The 18,904-nt window shown below is 43.1% G+C and overlaps 1 protein-coding gene across 1 annotated transcript in view; it reads left to right on the top strand.

Annotated features, from left to right (window-relative positions):
- Positions 1–18,904, top strand: part of LOC140453184 (endonuclease/exonuclease/phosphatase family domain-containing protein 1-like) — a 60,955-nt gene that overhangs the window by 33,377 nt on the left and 8,674 nt on the right. Inside the window, exons 4-5 of the mRNA XM_072547680.1 lie at positions 5,009–5,119; positions 10,832–10,966. Coding sequence (XP_072403781.1) covers positions 5,009–5,119; positions 10,832–10,966 — 246 coding nt within the window. The remainder of the gene's footprint in view (positions 1–5,008; positions 5,120–10,831; positions 10,967–18,904) is intronic.

Below are 18,904 nucleotides of genomic sequence, written 5' to 3'. Positions count from 1 at the left end.
TGGATGCTCTTTGGAGGATGAAGGTGAACTCAGTGGGCCAAATGGCCTGCTTCCATACTGTAGGGATTCACTGAGGAAGTTCTGTAATCTTGGTCCGTAATTTTTTAAATCTCCAACAACAATGCAAAACCATCCTGATCTGTGCTCCAAATATGCCTCTGAAGCAGTAAAGTAACCTTCATTGTGTATCTCCGTTGATTCCACCTTCAACTGCTTAGAAGGGAAATACTATTCCCCAGGCAAGCCAACGGACAGCGGACTGTGCCCAAATGGACTGCTTGTTTTGACACACAACCATCCGTTGCCATTGTGGGGCGTTACACCCATGGTATTCTGTGTCTACATTATACTCAGCAGGATTTTGGCAAGTGACCAGGAGCTCTCCTAGCTCGGGAAAATCCCAGTCAGTCTCAGCGAGCTATAGCCAAGGTGCCTGGAATCCACAAACTCCACACAAACCACAAATTACTTCCCTGATCTAATGCCAGATCTTCTTGCAGTTCCTTTTTCAGAATCTCCTAATTAATGAGGTGCTCCACACAACTCCAACCCAGCAAGCTGCCTGGGATTGAGTAGCATGCTGAGGGAGGTAGATGAGGGAAATCCCTTCTGTCAGCTTATTCCAAAGACAGGCATCAGTTCACTGGACATGTTGTGGGCCTGCGGTGACTATTTCCGTGGTTTCTTTGGAAGTCCTTTATTTCTAAACAACTTTAGACCATTTTAAATATTTACAACAACTGTGCACAAAGAGGATACTGACCGAGGTGTCTGTTGTGTAGAATTGAAGGCTTGTGAAAATACTCACAAGTCAAATAAATTACAACAGGAAAAACAAGTTTAAGGGAGTGATTTTAAAATGGGTGTAGAAGAGTAGAGAACAGAGTACACCAAATCAATGAATCCTTTAAAGCACCATGACACGAATCATTTGGACACATGGATAGAAACGAGTCTCTGTGATGGTAGGATTGAAAAGCAGAAGGCAATGATTTAAGCTTGTCGGCAAAAGAGCCAGAGGCAACAGGAGGATAAAGACTGTTGCGCAGTGAGTGGTGAGTATCTGGAATGCAGTACCTGACAATGTGCTGAAGGCAGAGTCAGCCGTTTGCCTTCTGACAGATGTTGGATAGTTATCTAAACAGCAGGACTACAGGGAAAAGACAGGCTTGGCAGCTCTTACAGAAAGCCAGGTCTGACCTGACAGGATGATTGGCCTGCTTGTATGCAGATTTCATTCCGTGATTCTCTGACATGATGCTGCAATATAGTGGTGCCTGAACCTCGGAGTGACATTTTTATTTTACCGTATGGTGGGTGGAAGCCTGGCTACCACTCAGTGAAACTCAGGTTTGTCCACCATGAAGCAGTAGGAATGATCAGGCTTAAACCGTTTGTTGGGCATTTCCAGTGAGTTGACCCTTAACCATTGTGACTGGTTACAACACATGAATGGTTGGAGTTTGTTTCAAGCCACATTGTTGTGAGTTGGAGGAAGGGGATGAAGAGAAAATAATCTCACCCACTAAGATAACAACAATTATCAGGAGTAAGAAAGAACTACACATAGTTCTTCTACACCACAATGATTGCGTTCTTGTGCAACCCCGCATTATAGAAAAATTGCATTTTAGAAGCAGCGCTTGACGCATTGGCGATGTAATCACATTACAGCCAACACGTTTCAAAAGTTTGCATTTTAGAAACAGGTCCCCAATTCATCTATCACATTTCGGAAATAACAGAATGCACATTATAGCAGAATGACCTGGATGTGGATCTCTCCTACTCCTGGATGAAAATTCAAAGCAAGAATTCACGTGACCTGATTTGAGCCTAAATTCTCTGTGAATCAGCCAACATTCCTCAAATCAGAAAAGTCAGAGTTGTTCATTCCACTCCTTTGGGAACTTGCAATGTGGAAAGTGATAGTTATGTTTGACTATTAAGACAGTGACTGAACGTGAAATGGATCTGAAATAATTCCACAGAAGTTGGTATCCTGTCATCATGTTACACTTTATTGTATTTACATGTGCACTGAGCCAGCTCCCTTAGAGCTACCTCTGAGTGAACGGAACTTCTGACACTCCTCTATTTTGTTAAACAGTACAAAATGCAGTTAACAATAAAGAGAAAGAAGCAGTTCACAAAAAAACCCACTATATATAGGGGAAAAGGCTGCAAAGCCAAACTCCAAACTTTATTGTTCAACCAGTTTTCAGGGAGATGAGGACAATCCTCAAATCCCACTTCCAGTCAAGGGTAACAGTAACAAGCACAGACAAGACAGTGCAATCAAATAGGAAACAGTGCTTAGAACACAGACCCACTATAGCTATAAAAAAAAGGCACCTGACACCAGTCCACACCCCATACTGATCAGACAGTTCTTGGCTAGCCTTCCTGCAGGACAGTCATCGGCCTTCCAGTCTCTGGCCGCCCTGCATACAAACTGACCCTCCCAGGTTCGCTTTTCTCCAGACTGGTCATCAATCACTCATCTCCCAGTCGCCCCACGTTCCGACCAGACTACCCCGAACGGCTTTCCTACGAGCTCGCTGTTGGCCTTTCGGTCTCCGGTCACCCTGCGTACTGACTGACCCTCCCCGGCCTGCTTTCCTCCGGCACAATTGATGGCCAACAGCTCCCGGTTACCCTGCTTACTAACCAGCCACCCCTGACCTGCTTTCCTACAGTTGGGCTGTCAGCCTTCCAGCACACAGTCACTCCACGTACTGACTGACCCTTTCCCATGGCCAGCGTTCCCTCAGACCGGCCATCGGCTGTTCAATTCCCAGCCTCCCTGCATCATGACCAGTCCTCCCCCGGCCTTCCTACAGGCTGCCATCAACCATCTGGATCAGCCTTCCCACATACTAACCGGCCTGCCTTATACCAGACTTCGTGCAAGGACACTATCAGTTGCCTGGCCCTGCCTGCCCCATGTACTGACAGGCCCCTCCTGCTTTTCTCCAGGCCGGTCATCAACCCTCTGACCCCTAGCCAGCTCGCGTACTGGCTGCTCCTCCCCTATCCAGCTTTCCTACTGGCACGTTTTCAGCTGCCTATTCCCCAGCCACTCTGCATTCTAACAGACACCCCCAGCCCATTGTCCCCCAGACCAATCATCGACCCTCCAACTCCCATCCGCCCCACGTACTGACTAGCCGACTGGCCCACACTCCAATGCAATTAATTACATAATCCACATACATTGACAGAATTCACAAAATCCTCACAATACAGTTTCCAGTACCAAGGCAGAGTCCATGCCTAAAGGCAGAAAATGCACATCCCGCAGCACACACAAAGGTGTTCAGTCTCTTTAGAGGCCTGGCCCATACATCGAGAACCAGGTCCACTCACAGGAACACATTACATTGTGAAGCTGCAGTTAACTCATGGGAGTTTGGTCCACTCCCGAAAAAGAGTCCACAGCACACATGCAGGTGTTCAGGCTCCACAGAGGCCTGGTCCATCTAAAGGACCAGGCCCACTCTCAGGAACACAGTACATTGTAAAGGCGCAGTTAACTCACAGGGGTTTGGTCCACTCCAGGATGCAGAGTCCACTCCAGGATACAGCAATTTCTCACCTCCAAGCACACGCACACAGGTGTTCAATCTTTGTAGAGGCCAAGTCAGCCACAAAGGGCCAGGCCTACCATTACAGATCAGCTCATCTGGAAAGATGTATTTTCTCACAAGGGCTCAGTCCAAACACCAAAAATGTGAAAGTACATTCCAAACCAAAACAAAGAAAACCAGAGTGCAAGGGCTAAGCCCTGTCACAAAATCAAGGCGCAACGTTTTCACACAGAGGATGGTATGTGTATGGAATGAGATGCCAGAAGAAGTGGTGGAGGCTGGTACAATTGCAACATTTAAAAGGCATCTGGATAAGTATACGAATTGGAGGGATATGGGCTGGGTGCTGACGGGTGGGACTAGTTTGGGTTGGGATATCTGGTCGGCATGGACAGGTTGGACAGAAAGGTCTGTTTCCATGCTGTACATCTCTAGGACTCTATAATCCTTTTCTCAAAGTACAACAGAAAAGAGTAACACACAGGCTATAACCAGCCAGTCAGACAACAGTTCCCTAATGAGAATTAAAACACATTGACTGTGAAGTTTAAGCAGTTTGGAAAAAAGGAATAGCTCACACAGCATTGCCCTATGATGAGAAGGGCACTGCTTGTCACTGGACACTCTGATGTTTCCTTTCTTCCTGGTGGTTGAAAAAGAATAAAGATTTACATCCGTTGTCTTTCAGTGTGTTGTACACTTGCGCGCATGCGCACACACACACACACATATCATGGGTACTGGAGAAAATATAAGCACTACTGCTGTGAAGCGGTAGTAGTGGGGTGGGAGGGAGATATAACCAGGAGATTTAGAATCTCCTCAGTTTAGAGGACTGACTGTGCTGGCTCAGCTATAGTCAGTGTGTTCCTGCTGCCCATCTCTGTGTTTTGGAGGAGGAGAGTTTCTTCCCCTTCCCCGCCCCCCACCCCCCAGCCCTTTGCCAGAGAAGATATTTGTTCTTTTTTGATTTTCTTTATTGTTTTTGTGTGTTTGTTTTTCCTGAAGGAAAACAAAAACAAGGGATACCAGTTAACAAAACTGGCCTTGCAAACCAGCCAGTTTCAGAATCAGATTCTCCAAAACAAAGCAGAAACCAACAGCAGCAGTGACACACAGACTGTGGTCCAGCCAGCACAGAGCTAGTCCCCTCCCTGACACAAATTGGAGAGTCCTTCTCAGAGTGAACGGAAGCTCTGACACTCCTGTTTATATCTGTCAGCGAGGGCTTCTGGATTGGACCAGGTTAACAGCCCCAATCGGGGATCTCCTATTCTCTGACCTAGTAGCACCGCAAATATAGCTCTTCCATCTCCACCATCAGGCAGGCTGTTGTGCCTTCCAACATCTCCACTGATAGAGGGCACCAGCTCAGCACCTTCACATTATTAACCTTCTCCAATGTTTCATTTCCTCAGATATGCCTGGAGCTTGAAAAACCCACCGTTGCTACAGTACAAGAATGGAAAGGAGACCGTGGCAAGTGGAAATATGTTGCATTAGATACCTCACTAGGACAGGAAAAACAGGTATACTCATAAGCAAACATATTTAATAAATTATCCAATCTGTCTGTAATGGAGTTAAGCAACGCAAGGTGTCTCTCATGAGTATTAGCCTAAAAAATTTCACACCAAGCCACTCAAAAAGATTCGTAACGAAAAACCTATTTAAGAAGTAAGTTGTAAAGAGAACCTTAAGAAGAAAAGTTTACAGAGGGAATTTCAATGCCTAAGGCTCTGGCAATTGAAGGTATATCACAATGACTAGAGTCACTGCGGCACTACAGTGACACATTGCTGTGCATAAGAGGTGGAATTGATCTGTAGAGTTCATGGACCGGAGGTGTTTGCAGAAGTAAGATGGGTCAAAGTAAGACGTCTGATTCAACAGCAGTAGTAGAAATGAAGACTTAGTATGAAATACAAAGACAGAAGAGATGGTACTCAGCAGATGCAAACATTTAATTTAGGTGAACTTGGAATAATAGGAGAAAAATTCTTCTGAATTCTCTTGATCGCCTACTATATCTTCATTGGCAGATCAGCAGAAATCCCTGAACATCAAGTGAAACAACTGCACCCTAAAGGTCCAGTAATCTTCAGCCAAAGCTGGGAGAACCTCTCCCTAAAATACTTTTTAGTGCAAGAAGTTGAGATAAAAAGAAAAACTGCAATCGTTATTTTTGGAAGGGAAGTTGATATACTATTTGGAAAAATAAAAATTTAAAAGTGTATGACAATGGACCCAAATGGATTTCACTTTTGAGAGTAAAATGGGAGAGTTGGGCTAAAGAGGCTCTTTTTGTACAGTGAAATTCCGTGAATATGTTAACAATTCATTACTTTTAGGGACTGTGTGGAAACATCTCACTCTGTATGTGTTTACTCAAGAAGTACAAATCAGGTATAAAGTTCCAAATACGAAAACAAAGGGATATACTATATTTTGTCCTCCAGCAAAGGAGGCTATGACGAGGAGTTATCGATTGTTATCTATGACGAGGAGAAACTTGTGCATTCCTTTTTGTGCATTGCCTTCCTCCTGCCCACCACACAACAACTTTGGTCTGGAATCATTCGGCGCAGCCATTTTGGCGCGAGTGATTTGGCGTGGCCCGTTTGGTGCAGCCCATTTTGCCGCAGACCCATTTAGGCGCAGAACTATTTCGGCACAGCTCATATTTATTCCTTTTCAGGCTTCGTTAAAAGCATTAATGAAAGCAATAAAAATAAAAATAATGTTTATTCTCTTTAGTAAAAATGTTTAAAAAAAAGAAATAAGTTAATTACGAAAAATCTAAAATATGACATTTATTCAAAATTATGGGCAATCCCTCGTAAATACTCAACATCATTTCTCTCACTAAATCTTCTTACGAGTGTTTGTATTCTAGAGTCTGCTTCCCTGAATTTCTTTAATTTCAATGGAATATTGTGCCCTGCTATGAGACGCTCATAGTAAATGTCCCTTCCTCTCTGAACTTTTCATAAACTGTCAATAAATTTCCAAATAACTGGATGTTCCACTCCAAGTTGGAATTGTAATCTCCTGTGGGCAGCTTCTGCATGATTGTTTGTTCTGTCTTCATTGTTTAAAGTTAGATTAGATTAGATTAGATTACTTACAGTATGAAAACAGGCCCTTCGGCCCAACAAGTCCACACCAACCTGCCGAAGCGTATACCACCCAGACCCATACTCCTACATTTACCCTTTCACCTAACACTGCAGGCAATTTAGCATGGCCAATTCACCTAACCTGCACATTTTTGGATTGTGGGAGGAAACCGGAGCACCCAGAGGAAACCCACGCAGACACTGGGAGAATGTGCAAACTCCACACAGAGAGTCACCTGAGGCGGGAATTGAACCTGGGTCTCTGGCACTGAGGCAGCAGTGCTAACCACTGTGCCGCCACTTTCATATTCATATTCTTTCATGTTCTTTCATATAAATTCCACATTCCAACTGGAAAAAGTGGTGGACGCCTATCATTTCCTCTGTGTAATCTTCTACCTACATAGTTATCCTCGAACCAATCCAGCAGCGGTTGCAGTTCATCTGGAAGCGCTTCAGCCAAATGTTAATAGCTTAATCAATGTTTTCAATAGGAATACATGACCAAAAGACCGATTATCATTTTAGCTCTCGAAGAAAACTCCAAGTCAATGTTATACTTACTCAAGTGTCCCAAACTGCCAAGATGTTTTCTCATATTTTGAGCCAGGTGAAAAAAAAATCCCTGGATTTCTGCAGAAGGAAAATGCTACTATAATTTTTAAATTTGCAAGTTCAAAGTCACAGTTGATAATGTCAAGGCAGCATTTAGGCTGTATTTCCAGAACCATTTCAAATAATTTCAAATCATATGTTGTTCATAACTTATCTGGGAGTTAAGCATACAGTGGGAACACACCTTTATGTATTTCCCCTAAAATAACATCTGTTTGAATACCATGATAGTTTCACTTCTTTCATGTGTAAATCACAAACCTTTTTTAAAAAGTTGCATTCTCAGGTTAGCTGTTACTAATGGGTGATAGCTAGACAATATGTTGAAGGTGTTAGCCCTCTGTGTTGTCTGTCTATGCCATGATGTTTAGATTGATTCTAATCTAAAAAGTGAGATAACGGAGTTTTACATGAATTCATGCAGTTTCTGAGCTCAGAGTTCGACATGAATGCATGCAGTTTTTGAGCAAAGTACAATGTAATCCTGCAAGTACAAATTCACCCCACAAAATATATGTGTGCATGTGGGAGTTGGGGGTTGTGAGTGTGAGAAAGTGTATGTGTGTGTGTGTGTGTGTAGTGAGTGTAAAGTGTCTTAAGTCTGTGAGGGGTGCTTGTGTGAGTGTGGGAGTGTGTCTCTGTAAGGGTGTGTTTAGGTGTCTGCGCGTCTGTGTATATGTGTGTCCGTGTATATAGGAGTGCCTGTGTGTGGGAGTGTGTGTGTAGGAGTGTGTGTGTATAGTGCAATGGTGGTTACCTGTAATGTGACATGAACCCAAGGTCCTGGTTGAGGCCCTCCCTATGGATACTGAACTTCGCTATCAGCCTCTGCTCGGCCACTTTTCGCTGCTGCCTGTCCCAAAGTCTGCCTTGGAGGATCCCACACACACACAGGCACTACTATACACACATATACACAGACACGCACACAGACACCCACACACACCCTTACAGACACACACACTACCACACCCACACATGCACCCCCTCACAGACTGAAGACACTCTACACTCACTACGCACACACATACACTTTCTTACACACACACACACACACACACATGCGCATGCACATTTTGTGGGGTGAATTTGTACTTGCAAGATTACATTGTACTTTGCTCAAAAACTGCATGCATTCATGTCGAACTCTGAGCTCAGAAACTGCATGAATTCATGTAAAACTCCGTTATCTCACTTTTTAGATTAGAATCAATCTAAACCTCATGGCATAGAAAGAGAACACAGGGGGCTAACACCTTCAACATATTGTCTAGCTTTCACCATTGTTAACAGCTAACCTGAGAATGCAACCTTTTTTAAAAAAGATTTTGTGATTTACACACGAAAGAAGTGAAACTATCATGGTACTCAGACAGATGAAAGATTTAACAGACAATCAATTTTTCAATGTATAATTTCAGTTACATCACACTGTAACTTTTTGCTATAAATTCTGTGTGTTAGGATCAAGCCCTCCACTATCACCTGATGAAGGAGCGACGCTCCGAAAGCTAGTGTGCTTCCAATTAAACCTGTTGGACTATAACGTGGTGTTGTGTGATTTTTAACTTTGGAATTACAAATTCTTCTAAATTTCTTGGATTTACTGGGTAAGCAGCAATTTCTTTCCTTGTCCTACAAACCATTTTCTTCAGTGCTCTGTTGTTAGGCAGCATTCCTTGGCAAGCTTCCAACAAATTTTCTCGGCACTCATTAATCACTTGTAATCTTCCCTCTACAGCTTCAGCAGCTCGTACTTTTATCTTTGAAATAACAGTATCTCTTTCCACCTGAGATGCCGAAGCTGCATGCGAATGTTCATTAATTTGTTTCACTAGGTTACCATTTATAACGTGAATTCGAGCTTTGCAAATGTCCTTCCTCTCACATCTCCAAAACTTTGTTATCTTATCAGCAGCATATCTATCAAACACGTACATATAGCCATTGTATGAGCACTTTTCCTTTCCACATTTTGACAAAATTGTTGATGGCATTTTATAGGGTTATATTTTCTTTGTTTTTAGAAATTTTGAGGAACCACGGTTGATGACTAGTTATTTTAATAATAACTACAAACTACTGGAAACTACCCATTTAATAATTCTACTATTATGTTGATTTTCGTTGATGACTACTGTATATCTGTGCCAAAACAGTTCTGTTCGTAAATGGGTCTGCGGGAAAATGGGCTGCACCAAATAGGCCACGCCAAATCGCTCACGCCAAAATGGCTGCGCCGAATGGTCCTAAACCCCAACAACTTAGCTCTGTTGGTTTGTGAGCTGATGTAGCCTGGAATGCTTTGAGGAATCATTGAAGCATAGACTAGTGTATCATCTCAGGAAAGATTATGCGCTCATGTGAAGCAGAGAAAGATAGATTTCTACAGAGGGAGAATGGAGCAATAAGAATAGTTTTTGATTACCCTACAAATAATTGGCAGAGCTTGAATGACTGAATGAAAGGAAGAACATTTATTTAGCATATTTCCATGGTTCTAATCACCATTTCCTCACAAAGGCTTGACCCCACCATGGCCCCATGATGCCTACTCCCGCTCCTGCTGCCTCAGGCTATCTGCTTATAAGGTCTCACCTTCCCATGTTGATTTAGTTTGAGGTGACTGATTTTGTTACCTCTACGCAGGCAATAGGCATTCATTTTGCATCCCTATAAGTAGGAACTGCCTGAAAATGTAGTTGTCAGGTTAGGAGATCCATGTTTGCCATGTGATTCTCTTCAAGTAAATACTTATAAAGATCATATGCAGGTCTATCCTGCATTGCCTGACCATCCAACTTTTAAACTTACTGAATTGTACTCCAGACCTAACCGCAAAGAAATTAATGTGGGACTGAGGGAGTGTTGCTCTATCAGAACTTCCATCTTTCAGATGAAGTCTCCCGTCAATGCCCTCTCATTTGGTCATAAAAGGCTCGTGGCACTACTTGGAAGAAGAACAGGGATTTTCTCCAGAGTCTGGTTAATATTTATCCCTCAAACAATATCACAAAAACAGTTTATCTGATTATCAGATTGTTGTTGCTGGTGGGAGCTTGCTGTGGGCAACTTGACTGCTAAGTTTCCTCCATGATAACAGCGCCTTAACTTCTGGAGTGCTCCATTAGCCAGAAAGTACTTTTGGCATGTTCTGTCATTAGTTAAGGTGCTACACAAATGCAATTTTTTTTTCTTTTAATATTTTTGGATGAGGCCTTTCATTACTGGCATCTTTCTTTGCTGCTAACGCAGCTTCATCTTTTTCTCGTATGAAGGAAGCATGGATTTCATTCTGGGAAAGCTCAATGTAGAATGCACGTAAAAGCAAGTCCTCAAGTCTGTAAAATAATTCAGAGATAGCATGCACTTCAGTAATTGAATGGCAATTACTACTTGCACCACTTCTCACTTTGTGCAGTGTCACCTGACCATGATTCATTTGATATTTTTCTTTTCTAAGTGGAAACTCACAGGTTTCAACTTTTACTCCCACACCTACCACAGAATGTCGAACGGGTGGCCTTCCTTTGGGACACTACCTCAGGCCTTGAGTTGGACCGGGCCATCAGTCTGGAGAAGCTGCTGGAGCAGTACAATGGACACCAGCCATACAGCCAACCTTTGCTCGGCTTGTTTAAGGTAAAAATACAGTTGAAAAGGCTTTGCTGTGACTTGTGGCTATCTTTGTTAAATTGTGCATCAAAGGACGGCAAAGGGCAAGATTCCACATAGAATCCCTACTGTGTATAAACAGGCCATTCAGCCCATCGCATCTTCACCACCCCCTCCCTTGAGCAGCCCACACAGACCCACACTACCAACCCTAACGCCATAATCCTGCATTCTAATAGCTAATCCACCATCATGTCCCTGGACACTATGAGCAATTTAGCATGGCTTGCACATCATTGGACTGTGGGAGGAAAGTGGAGCACCTGGAGGAAACCCACGCAGACATGACGAGAACATGCAAACTCCACATAGACAGTCACCTGAGGGTGGAATCAAACCTGGGTGAGGCAGCAGGGGTAACTCCCCATGGAGTGTCACTGAGTAGTCACACTGCCTTGTCCACCCTGCATCATCAGGACGCCACAGATGGGGGCTGAGGCAGAAAATCTAGGCTTACAATTTGAAATGTTATGTGGGTTCTGTTTGTCTCATTCATTCCTTGAAGCTTACCCCTTCCGAGTTTCTGTCCTCCAGACAGGCTCAGTATAATTGAGCTAATTTTACCCCTCTCCAGACCGCAGACTCAAGCCTGACACAAATTGCAATACTGGTTGAGTGATGCACAAAGGTTGTGCTCCTTTGTTGGCGCCTGCACTTTCTGCAGTGCGTCTTGTTGACAGTACACATTGCTGCAACTGAGTGTCAAGAGTGGAGGGAATGGATGCTTCTGGATGTGTTGCCAATCAAATGGGATGCTTTGTCTTGGATGGTGTCGAATTTCTCAAGTGTTGCTGCTCATCCAGGCAAGAGAGGCGTATTCCATCAAACTTGTGCTTTGTAGATAGTGGACAGGCTTTGGGGGGGGGGGGGGGGCGGGGCGGGCGGGGCGCGGCGGGTGGTCAGGAAGTTATTCACCACGGCATTCTTAGCCTCTTCTCCATTATCTTGTCCATGATCAAGCTTTATCTTAACAACACATTTTTTGTATACTGATTTAAACCTAGTTGAAATTTAGTTGCATTGTCTGAAGTTCAAAATGAAAATTTTTCTTTTCTTCCCTCATATCTTCAAGTCCATTGCTACAACTTCATTAAAGTCTGTTACTAATGGGAGATTCCTTTGATATGTGATCATGTCCTCTTCTATGTTTTTCATATTATTGATACCTTCTGTAAATTTACTGAACTAGTTTTCCCTTACTCTTGCATCCTTTAATTGGGGTTTGAACCTATGAGGGGATAGATGGGCAAGCTGCTGATGTTATTTTGAAATAGTTAGCTTTTTTTTTACTTTTTAGCTCCTATTCCCTAATGCTACTAATACTTATTTAATAATTTGATTTGAGAAACGGGGTCTCCTTAAGAGGATACAGTAATGTCTATGATTGTGTAATCTGTAAAATTGAATGACTTCCCAAAAACAATTACCTTATTTTCCATATGCAGTTTTATTTGAGCCTTTTGCATAGATGACTCGCTCGGTACCAACCTCATACACAGTTGTGTTAATAATGTGCCTTATCCCGGTTATTTTACATGGAATGATCAGTCTTTTCATTCTTTCATTCACCAAGGTGCCTGTATCATCACTCCATTTGAGTATGATCCATCTTTCAAATTGGCGCTTGCATTCCAATTTAGGACAACCTCAAAATGCCACTACCATTGAATCCTCCATTTCCTATGTTACTACTGAATGTCTCATTTGTGTCAGGAAAGCTGCTGGAAACTAATATTATCTTAGAGCCTTCTTTTGTTAAAGGTTTCTGACATTTGTTCCAAAGGTGTTTTTTATCTGAAAGTCTAACTCTTTTACTGTTTTCAATTCAACAAGGTAAAGACATGCACTGAATTAGGATTCTCGAAGAAAAATGTTTGCAATCTTGCATATATTGTTCTGTCGAATATCCATCCAGTTTTTAAAATTTATCAAAGTCTGACAATGCCTCATATCTATTTAATGTCAAGTTTCTCATAAATTTGGTCCATAAATTTTGATAGAATTTCCAAATCTTCCTCATGTCCAATTATTAAGCCTCTCGCTCTGAAGATAATTTATCTGATTTTGCTTCTCATAGTAAATGATTGTGCCAAGTTCATACTTAACATTTTCCTCCACAGGTGCACTTCATGTTACCATTAATTTTAAGAAGGTAATTCACAAGAAATCAGTGGAAAATCACACACTGATACTTCACACTTGGTTTCAGTCATTTTTCTCCAAAAAAACTCCAGTAACAACCTTCTGCCTGAAAGACATTTTTCTTCCTGATAGAGTTATAGAGAAACAGACCCTGCTGTCCAACTCGTTCATGCCGACCAGATATCCCAACCCAATCTAGTCCCACCTGCCAGCACCCTGCCTATTCATATACGCATCCAGGTGCCTTTTAAATGTTGCAATTGTACCAGCCTCCACCACTTTCTCTGGCAGCTCATTCCATACACGTACCACCCTCTGCGTGAAAAGCTTGCCCCTTAGGTCTCTTTTATATCTTTTCCTTCTCACCCTAAACCTATGCCCTCTAGTTCTGGACTCCCCCACCTATTTATCTATTTATCCTATCCATGCCCCTCGTGATTTTATAAACGTCCATAAGGTCACCCTTCAGCCTCTGACGCTCCAGGGAAAACAGCCCCAGCCTATTCAACTTCTCACTATAGCTCAAATCCTCCAACCCTGGCAACATCCTTGTAAATCTTTTCTGAACCCTTTCAAGTTTCACAACATCTTTCTGATCGGAAGGAGACCAGAATTGCACGCAATATTCCAACAGTGGCCTAACCAATGTCCTGTACAGCCGCAACATGACCTCCCAACTCCTGTACTCAATACTCTGACCAATAAAGGAAAACATACCAAATGCCTACTTCACTATCCTATCTACCTGCGACTCCACTTTCAAGGTGCTATAAACCTGCACTTCAAGGTCTCTTTGTTCAGTAACACTCCCTCGGACCTTACCATTAAGTGTATAAGTCCTGCTAAGATTTGCTTTCCCAAAATGCAGCACTTCACATTTATCTAAATTAAACTCTATCTGCTACTTCTCAGCCCATTGGCCCATCTGAGCAAGATCCTGTGTAATCTGAGATAACCTTCTTCGCTGTCCACTACGCCTCCAATTTTGGTGTCGTCTGCAAACTTACGAACTCTACCTCTTATGCTCCCATATCATTTATATAAATGACAAAAAGTAGTGGACCCAGCACTGATCCTTGTGGCACTCCATTGGTCACAGGCCTCCAGTCTGAAAAACAACCCTCCACCACCACCCTCTGTCTTCTACCTTTGAGCCAGTTCTGTATTCAAATGACGAATTCTCCCTGTATTCCACGAGATCTAACCTTACTCACCAGTTCCCATGGGGAACCTTGCCAAACGCCTTACTGGAGTCCATATAGATCATATCTACTGCTCTGCCCTCATCAATCCTCTTTGTTACTTCTTCAAAAAACTCAATCAAGTTTGTGAGACATGACTTCCCACGCATAAAGCCATGTTGACCATCCCTAAATGGGCGGCACGGTGGCACAGTGGTTAGCACTGCTGCCTCACAGCGCCAGAGACCTGGGTTCAATTCCCGCCTCAGGTGACTGACTGTGTGGAGTTTGCACGTTCTCCCCGTGTCTGCGTGGGTTTCCTCCGGGTGCTCCGGTTTCCTCCCACAGTCCAAAGATGTGCAGGTTAGGTGAATTGGCCATGCTAAATTGCCCATAGTGTTAGCTAAGGGTGGGTTGCGCTTCGGCGGGTCGGTGTGGACTTGTTGGGCCGAAGGGCCTGTTTCCACACAGTAAGTAATCTAATCTAATCTAATCAGTGCTTGCCTTTCCAAATACATGTACATCCTGTCCCTCAGGCTTCCCTCCAACAACTTGCCCACCAGGCTCACTGGTCTATAGTTCCCTGGCTTGTCCTTACCACCCTTCTGAAACAGTCACACCATGTTAGCCAACCTCCAGTCTTCCGGCTCCTCACCTGTGACTATCGATGATACAAATATCTCAGCAAGAGGCCCAGCAATCACTTGCCTAGCTTCCCACAGAGTTCTAGGATGCACCTGATCAGCTTCTGGGGATTTATCCACTTTCATGTGTTTCAAGACATTTGGCACTTCCTCCTCTGTAATATGGACATTTTTCAAGATGTCATCATCCATTTCCCTACAGTCTATATCTTCCATGTCCTTTTCCACACTAAACACTGATGCAAAATACTTGTTTAGAATCTGCCCCATCTCCTGCGGGTCCACACAATGGCCGCCTTGCTGATCTTTGAGGAGCCCTATTCTCTCCCTAGTTACCCTTTTGTCCTTAATGTATTTGCAAAAGCCTTTTGGATTCTCCTTAACTCCATTTGCCAAAGCTATCTCATGTCCCTTTTTTGCCCTCCTGATTTCTCTCTTAAGTATACTTCTACTGCCTTTATACTCTTCTAAGGATTTTCTTGATCTATCCTGACATATGCTTCCTTCTTTTTCTTAACCAAACCCTCAATTTCTTTAGTCATCCAGCATTCCCTACACCTACCAGCCTTTCTTTTCACCCTAACAGGAATATACTTTCTCTGGACTCTCGTTATCTCAGTTCTGAAGGCTTCCCATTTTCCAGCCGTCCCTTTACCTGGGAACATCTGCACCCAATCAGCTTTTGAAAGTTCTTGCCTAGCACTGTCAAAATTAGCCTTTCTCCAATTTAGAACTTCAACTTTTAGATCTGGTCTATCCTTTTCCATCATTATTTTAAATCTAATAGAATTATGGTCGCTGGCCCCAAAGTGCTCCCTTACTGACATCTCAGTCACCTGCCCAGCTTTATTTCCCAAGAGTAGGTCAAGTTTTGCATCTTCTCTAGTTGGTACATCCACATACTGAATCAGAAAATTTTCTTGTATACACTTAACAAAATCCCCTCCATCTAAACTCCTGACCCCTATGGCAGTCCCAGTCTATGTTTGGAAAGTTAAAATCCCCTACCATAACCACCCTATTATTCTCACAGATAACTCAGATCTCCTTACAAATTTGTTTCTCAATTTCCCTCTGACTATTAGGGGGTCTATAATACCATCCCAATAGGGTGACCATCCTTTTCCTATTTCTCAGTTCCACCTAAATAACTTCCCTGGATGTATTTCCATAAATATCTTCCCTCAGTACAGCTGTCATGCTATCCCTTATCAAAAACGCCACTCCCCCTCCTCTCTTGCCTCCCTTTCTGTCCTTCCTATAATATTTATATCCTGGAACATTAAGCTGCCAATGTCCATCCCTGAGCCACATTTCTGTAATAGCTATGATATCCCAGTCCTATGCTTCTAACCATGCCCTGAGTTCATCTGCCTTTCCTGTTAGGCCTCTTGCTTTGAAATAAATGCAGTTTAATTTATCAGTCCCACCTTGTTCTTTGCTTTGTCCCTGCCTGCCCTGACTGTTTGACTCGCTAATTTTTCAACTGTACCAGTCTCAAATTGATCTCTTTCCTCACTATCTCCCTGGGTCCCACCCCCACCTTACTAGTTTAAATCTTTTCGAGCAGCTCTAGCAAATCTCCCTGCCAGTATATTAGTCCCCTTCCAATTTAGGTGCAATCCGTCCTTCTTGTACAGGTCACATCTACCCCAAAACAGCTTCCAATGATCCAAAAACGTGAATCTTTCTCCCAGACACCAGTTCCTCAGCCATGCATTCATCTGCTTTGTCCTCCTATTTCTGCCCTCACTAGCTCATAGCACTGGGAATAATCCAGATATTACTACTCTCGAGGACCTCCTTTTTAAGTTCCTGCCTAACTCTCTGTAATCTCCCTTCAGAATCTGTACCTTTTCCCTTCCTATGTCGTTGGTTCCATAACCTCGTATCATGACCTTGTACTGGTCTCTCTTCCCCCTTGAGAACATTCTGCACCCTCTCTAAGATATCCTTGATCCTGGCACCAGGGAAGCAAGACACCATTCTGATTTTTCGCTGCTGGCCACAGAAACGTCTGTCTGTACCTCAGACTAGAGAATCCCCTAACACAATCAATCGCTTGGAACCCGACATACCCTTCATTACATTAGAGCCAGTCTCAATACCAGAAACTTGGCTATTCGCCTGAGAATCCATCACCCTCTACATTTTCCAAAACAGCATGCTTGTTTGAAATGGGGATAGCCACAGAAGACTCTTGCACTACCTACCTACCTCTCTTACCTTGCCTGGAGTTAGCCCATCTATGTGACTGTATCTGAGACTTTCCCCCCTTCCTATAACTGCCATCCATCACATCCCCTTGCTCTTGTAAATTCCTCATTGCCTCTAACTGCCTCTTCAACCGATTCATTCAATGTGATAGGATTCACAACCAACAGCATTTATTGCAGATATGGTCCTCAATAACACGTAAACTCTCCCTAAACTCCCACATCCAACAAGTAGAGCATATCACTCAACTAAGGGTCAACTACAGACCCAGAAAATAGCACTGTCTTATTCCTCTACAAAACACTTCTTCAGGTTAAATTAGTACTTATGGCTTATATTTTAAGTTTAATCAAGAGACATTGCTCAATAAAACATATAATCAAGAAAGAACCTGCTCTACTCAATACTGCAGACTTATTTGAAGGCCACGCTTAAAATCTACTTATCTGCTTCTGTACCATGACCGCTCCCAAACAGGTTCACCCAAGATCAGTTCACTGTTTTTTTAATTTTCCCAGACGCACTCCGATGTACAGTGATACATGAATTCAACAGCGAAGGCAGTAACTGCTAGCTGTCAGTTAGCAATGTGGGTTTCTTTCTCTCTTTTTCTCTCTCTCTCTCTCTCTCCTGCACTGACGTCGCCATGTGCTTCTTTTGTCTGATCTTCTCCCTTTTAGAAGTGCTGAAGTTTTGACTTTTTTTTTCTCCAAAGTTCCAAAACAATGCAACAGCATATAAAACAGTAATTGCTGCTCCTGGAATTCGAGGAAATCACCTCCAACACCTAAAATACCTCAAAAAAGGAGTAGCTGTTACAACCAGAAATTTATCCCATCCTCCATCTTGGATAACTCAGAATCCTCTGCTCCACATTAAGCAATCCTCCTCTGCTGTCATAGAATTCCAACAGTGCAGAGAGGCTATTTGGGCTATTGAACCTGCACTGATCCTCCCACCCCTGTCCCCATCCGTGTAACCCCACAATTCCCATGGTTTATCTACCTAGCCCATGCATCCCTGGACACTATGGGCACTTTATTGGCTCATAGAGTCATGGAACTGTACAGAATGAAAACAGACTCTTCGGTCTAACATGTCCATGCCGGCCAGATATCCTAAATTAATCTAGTCCCCTTTGCCAGCATTAGCCCATATCCTTCTAAACCCTTCCTATTTATGTACCCATGAAGTTGCCTTTTAAAACTTGTTATTGTACCAGCCTCCACCACTTCGTCTGGCAGCTCATTCCAGACACGTATCAATCTCTGGATGAAAAGGTTGTCCACATCCCTTTTAAATCTTTCCACTCTCACCTTAAACCTGTGCTTTCTTGTTTTGGACTTCCCTACCCTGGGGAAAATACCTTGGCTGTTTACCCTATCCATGCCCCTCATGATTTTATAACCTTTATAAGGTCACCCCTCAGTCTCTGATGCTTCAGGGAAAATAGCCCCAGTCTATTCAACCTTGCGTAACTAATCCTGTGTAACTTTGGACTGTGGGAGGATACACATGGAGAATGTGCAAACTCCACACAGACAGTTGCCTGAGGTTCGAATTGAACCCAGGTCCCTGAGTCACTGAACTACTGAGTCACTGTGTTATGCTGTGGTATCACAGTTAACAGATCTCAAGCCAGTAGGTGAGATTGAAATCAAGACACGTGTGTTTGCTTTTTGAGGGGAGAGCTTATTGACTTCCTCAGTCTTACCCCTCAC

The sequence above is a fragment of the Chiloscyllium punctatum genome, chromosome 26, assembly GCF_047496795.1.
Source record: "Chiloscyllium punctatum isolate Juve2018m chromosome 26, sChiPun1.3, whole genome shotgun sequence".
Lineage (NCBI taxonomy): Eukaryota > Metazoa > Chordata > Chondrichthyes > Orectolobiformes > Hemiscylliidae > Chiloscyllium > Chiloscyllium punctatum.
Note: the sequence above shows the minus strand (reverse complement) of the source record. Positions and strands in the feature narration are given on the sequence as shown.